The 5,752-nt window shown below is 45.8% G+C and overlaps 1 protein-coding gene across 1 annotated transcript; it reads left to right on the top strand.

Moving 5' to 3' along the window:
- Positions 1 to 584: 584 nt before the first annotated feature.
- LOC123430561 (MDIS1-interacting receptor like kinase 2-like) lies at positions 585 to 4,234 on the top strand. Its single transcript, XM_045114421.1, has 2 exons — positions 585 to 3,445; positions 3,596 to 4,234. The coding sequence occupies exons 1-2, from the start codon at positions 634 to 636 to the stop codon at positions 3,946 to 3,948; spliced, it is 3,165 nt and encodes a 1,054-aa protein (XP_044970356.1). The 5' UTR covers positions 585 to 633; the 3' UTR covers positions 3,949 to 4,234.
- The last annotated feature ends 1,518 nt before the right edge of the window (positions 4,235 to 5,752 follow it).

The following is a 5,752-nucleotide window of genomic DNA, read 5'->3' as shown; positions in this document are numbered from 1 at the left end:
CGTGTCCACTCACGCGGGGAATCCATTCACTGCCAAGTGGGACCCACCACCAGACGCACTGATTAGTTTCACCCTTTGTTTTTACCTTAACCGTAGTCACGTTGACGACCGGATCCGTGTTTTAACCACCTGGTTGTATTGTTGCTATTATTGCCATGTAAGACGGCGCACACGAGCTATTTCTGTCAAGTACGTCGCACTCCTTCCAACTCATATGAAATGTGTCGTACAAGAGATATTTACTCAAATATTTGTAGACTAGTTCTTTCCACCTATAAATATTTAGATACGGAGAAAGTAATTTGCACAAGGTCCACGTCCTGATAAGAATCTGGTTCACCGTCTTTCCACTAGCTAGTGCGCGACTCTGACGGGATGACGGGCGAGTCCCCCAGCAAATAAGAATCTGGTTCACCTGATAAGAATATGATGTGTAAATATGAAGGCTCGGACGACTGACGACCAGAGCGAATAAAGGCTCGGACGACTCGATCGGTGCTAGTCGTCAAGTGAGTCGTGCCGTGGAATTATATAGCACATATATATGATGATGATGATGAAGGTGAGGTGAAGTTACACCGCCGGCCAGCTCAATTGTACCACAGCTAGCGATCCACTCCAGCTCCAGCTGCTATGGCGCTAGCCGTCATAGAGACTTTCCCTCTCTTAGTTCTCATCTCGCTCACTCTCCTAAATGTAATAGTAAAGGTAAAGGCAGTTCCATCCTTCCAACTGCAAGAACAAGCAGGAGCGCTCCTTGCCTGGCAAGCCACACTAGAAATAGAAAGCCACCCAGCCCAGCTGCAATCCTGGGGAAGGGGAAACCATACTAGCACATGGCCCTGCAGCTGGTATGGCATCAAGTGCAGCAAGCATCAAGCAAAGCACCAGGAGGTGGTCACCGGCATCTCTCTACGGGGGCTGCACCTCAAGGGGGAGCTCCACGCCCTCAACTTCACCGCGTTGGCAACCCTGACGACCATCCGACTCTCGCACAATCAGATAAGGGGTTCCTTTCCACCTTCTTTAGCATCCTCCTTGCCAAGCCTGCGACACTTGATGCTCCAGTACAATGAGCTATCCGGTGAAATACCAAGGCAAATAAAACAACTAGAGGGTCTTGTCAAGTTAAATCTGTCAAACAACTACTTGTCTGGCCCCATCCCCAGTGAACTAGGCTACCTAAAGAAGCTGGACAGGTTAGATATCTCCTACAACAATCTCGCTGGTCCCATCTCGAGAAATTTCGGCAACTTTACTAAACTAGCTATCTTGTACCTTGAAGGTAATCAATTATCTGGATATCTTCCTCACGAACTAGGTTATCTTGTGAATTTACAAGAGCTGGCTCTTAGCAAAAACAAACTCGTGGGTTCCATCCCAGGTACCTTTGGAAGTTTGATTAACCTCACTCGCTTGAACTTATGGGGTAACCAACTTTCTGGGTGCATTCCTAAAGAATTAGGTCACCTGCTGAATTTACAAGGGTTGGATCTAAGCGAAAACAAACTGATGGGTTCCATCCCCAGAACCCTTGGGAGTTTGATTAACCTCAGAACCTTGTACCTATGGGATAACCAACTTTCTGGGCATGTTCCTCGAGAACTAGGTTCCCTTATGAATCTAAATGGTTTGGCGCTAAACAATAACCAACTAATGGGTTCCATCCCTAATACTTTTGGAAACTTGACTAAGCTCACTAGGTTGTACCTCCGTTATAATGGATTCTCCGGGCATCTTCCTCGAGAAATTGGAACCTTACTGGATCTCGAGGAACTAGAGTTCAGCTCTAACAATCTCTCTGGTCCCCTACCACCTCAGTTGTGCTCTGGAGGCCAGCTCAAGTATTTAGCTGCATTTGACAACAATCTGAATGGACCTTTGCCATCAAGTTTGGTACACTGCAAAAGCCTAGTTAGAGTTCGTCTTGAAAGGAATCAAATAGAAGGAGATATATCTGAGATGGGATTTCATCCAAATCTAGTGTATATAGACATGAGCTCAAATAAACTGTTTGGTCAATTATCTTATGACTGGGCGGAATGTCGTAACCTTACCAAACTAGCCATCTCAAACAACAACATCATGGGTAAAATACCCACAAGCTTGGGGCAATTATCTCAGATAAATGTACTTGATCTTTCATCAAACAAGCTAGAAGGAGAGCTTCCAAGTGAACTAGGCAATCTACAAAAAATGTTCAACTTGACCCTCGCAGATAATTTGCTCCAAGGCAGCATACCACAAGAAATTGGAGCATTGTCCAGTCTAGAGTTGCTAGATTTTTCATCAAATAACCTCAGTGGCTTGGTTCAAGGATCAATTGAGAATTGTTTAAAGCTTCGCTCATTGGATTTGAGTCACAATAACTTCAACGGAAACATCCCTGCTATTCTAGGGGGGTTGCACAACTTACGGGACCTGTTAGATTTAAGTGATAATTCATTTGTTGGTGCAATACCAAGCCAACTTAGTGGTCTGATCATGCTAGATAGTTTGAATCTTTCACATAATGACCTTAATGGCTCCATCCCATCATCATTTCAGAGTATGGAAAGCTTGATAACCATTGATGTATCTTTCAATGAACTGGAAGGGCCAATCCCAGAGAGTAAGATCTTCCAAGGAGCTCCACTGCAGTGGTTCATGCATAATAAGATGTTATGCGGTGTAGTGAAAGGATTGCCCCCTTGCAGTAGTGCAACTCAGAGTGGAAGGGAAAGGAAAGGATACCAAAAACTTGTACTAGCCACGGTTCCTGCTCTGTTATCTCTTGTTCTTGTTGTCACGATACTAGTGTTCCATTATGAATGGAAAGTATCTAAGAAAATGAACATTGATAAAGTAACACAAGAAAATGTCTTCTCTGTTTGGAGCTTTGATGGGGCAAATGTGTTCAAGCAAATTGTTGAAGCAACCAACAATTTTAGCAAGATACATTGCATAGGAACCGGGGGATATGGATCTACCTACAAAGCTACACTTGCAACATGTGAAATATTTGCAGTGAAGAAGATACACATGGTTGATGATGAGTGTTCCATGAATGAGTCAGTCTTTAATCGTGAAATCGACGCGTTGGTGCAGATTCGGCATCGAAACATTGTAAAACTATTTGGATATTGTTCCTCTAGCCAGGGAAGGTTTCTTATCTATGAATATATGGAGAGAGGAAACCTGTCAGAAATACTGAAGGACAGTCAAAGAGCAGTTGAATTGGACTGGAGAAGGAGGATACATATTGTGCTAGACGTGGTGCATGCCTTGGCATACATGCATCATGATTGTATGTCACCAATAGTTCACAGAGATATAACAAGCAACAACATTTTGCTTGATCTAGAATTTAGAGCTTGTATCTCTGACTTTGGTACGGCTAAAATTCTCAATGCTGATGGTCGGAATCTCACGAGGCTTGCTGGGACGAAGGGCTATCTTGCTCCAGGTAAACAAAAATCAAAACTTACCAACTAGTTTTGCTGTCTTGGCACTACATGTGTCTGTACATGCAAACTGTGGTGTATTCTGATCATTACAATGAAATTTGAACTATTTAGTTGCAACACATATACTAATTCATTGTTATTGATTGTAGAGCTAGCATATACAGAGAATGTGACGGAAAAATGTGATGTATACAGCTATGGAGTGCTTATTCTAGAGTTATTTATGGGATCCCATCCAGGAGATTTTCTCTCATCACTCTCGTTGGCCACCAAGAATAATAGTGTGTGCCTGGAGGGTCTGCTGGACTCCAGACTTGTGTTGCCGGATGCTACAACAGCTAGGGAAATATACTGCATGCTCAGTGTTGCAGTTAAGTGCCTGGAGCAGAGTCCATCACGCAGACCAACAGCACGACATGCTAGTGATAAGCTATCTGCAATTACAGTACGTGACGATCATGTTGATTATCTGCACGCTGGCCTCACCATTCCTGTACAGTAGTGCCTATATATGGCCATGGATGTAATATTTGTGTAACTAGCAACATCCTCTCTACTAGTAAGGACACTTCCAATGCATTTAAACCTATGTGGTATGCATTTTTAAATTTTAGAGCCTTTTTCGTATTCTCTACAAGTTTTGCCGAGTTTGTCAAGATCAACTAGCCTCAAGACTCTGGTTTTAGATGGTTGTGTCGGGTTGGAGCATGTTGAAGGACTCCATCTAAGACTTGAATCATTCAGCTTAATTAGATGCAGGACCGTGAAAGGGTGATTCCAAGGAAGCGAAAATAACCCGCATCTCTATGGCTGGATGTGCAAGATTATTTAACTTCATGCTGTGTGGATCCCTTCCAAACCTTGAGGAGTTGGATCTCTCAAGTACCAGAGTCAAGACACTTGACCTCAGAACTCAAATGGTGCAAGTCCCATGTCTCCAACAAGTTTTTCTATTGAAATGGAAATGGCCCTCATGGCGGGCATGCAGCCGTTGGTGGCTGGGCGTGGTAGCACATTGGTGCTCCAGCGCGGGCCAGCGACGGGGCGTGGCGGTGGTGCGACGGGCGGCTTGGTGGTGGTGCAGGCCGGCTTGCGGTGATGGCGGCGGCAGCTCCTTGCATCCGGATTCACCTCTGACGCTGCGGGTCGCGGGCAGCCTGGGCCGCGGAAGGCGTCTTTCACTACTAGGAAAAACATTATACACATAATCTTAGCAGCGCGGGATAGGACGGAGCGCTACTGCTACTTAGCAGCAGCGCATTCTAAATACAAGCATTACTGCTATGAACTTAGCAGCAGCGCGGCTCGGTAGAACCGTGCTGCTACTAAAACTGACCGACCGTTCCCGCCACGTTAGGTTTAGCAGTAGCGCGCTTAAAATAACCGCGCTGCTGCTAACGTGATAGTAGGAGCGCGCTTTTTTTTCATGTCGCTACTGCTAATTCTGAAACTGGCCACATGGTGGGCCCCGCTTAGCAGTAGCACGTGTGACAAAGAAGCGCTACTCCTATATTATTAGCAGCAGCGCGTTTTTCTACCAGCGCTACTGCTAAGCCGTAGCCATACCACCTTTTTCCTCTCCTCTCCCCTCCCCTCCTCTATTCCTCACTTTCCCTTAGCTCCCACCTCCTCTCTCCCTCACTTTGCTTCTTCCTCACTACTTTTCCCTCCATTACTCTCCTTCTACCTATCTTTCTCTCTCTTCTCCCTTCTCGCCGCCGCCGGAGCCCGTGCCCTCGCCCTCGACCTCGCCGCGCCCCTGCCTCAAGCGGCGGAGCCCTGCCCTCGCCCTCGACCTTATCGGAGTCCTGCCCTCGCCCTCGACCCCGACGCTCGCCCCCGACCCCGGCACTCACCCCCGACCCCCCGACCCCGGCCCCAGCGCGCCACGCCTCCCTCCTCTGCTTCCTCCCCTCCCAACCTTGGCCGTCGTCGGGCCCGCCTCCTCGCCCATGCACCCTTTGTAAGCCCCCACCGCTCCTCCTCTCTCTGCTAGCTAGGGTTCTTCTGTTAGTTTACTTAGGTTTTAGTTAGGGCAGTAGGTTAATTAGGTTATCTATTTAGTTATGAACCCTAGTTATCAAACTAGTAGGTTAATTTGGCTATATTATGAACCCTAGTTAGTATGAAACCTAGGACAGATTAGTTAAAGCAATTGTTGCTATTTAAAAAAACAGAATTTGAAGTGGACAGATTTGTTAAAGCAACTGCTGCTATTTTTAATTAGTTTCAAATTTAGGTAGGATGAATTTAGTTTCACATATTGTGAAGAAAAATGACTTCTTGCATTTTTCTTCAAGTTATAT

Source organism: Hordeum vulgare, chromosome 2H, assembly GCF_904849725.1.
Source record: "Hordeum vulgare subsp. vulgare chromosome 2H, MorexV3_pseudomolecules_assembly, whole genome shotgun sequence".
Lineage (NCBI taxonomy): Eukaryota > Viridiplantae > Streptophyta > Magnoliopsida > Poales > Poaceae > Hordeum > Hordeum vulgare.
This window is presented reverse-complemented; position numbering and strand designations above follow the sequence as displayed.

What these genes read in the sequence shown, in the direction of transcription:
- LOC123430561 (XM_045114421.1), top strand. Translation starts at nt 634, where the DNA reads ATGGCGCTAGCCGTCATAGAGACTTTCCCTCTCTTAGTTCTCATCTCG. An exon ending in GAAGGGCTATCTTGCTCCAG is followed by an intron (nt 3,446 to 3,595) that starts GTAAACAAAAAT and finishes TATTGATTGTAG; the next exon opens with AGCTAGCATATACAGAGAAT.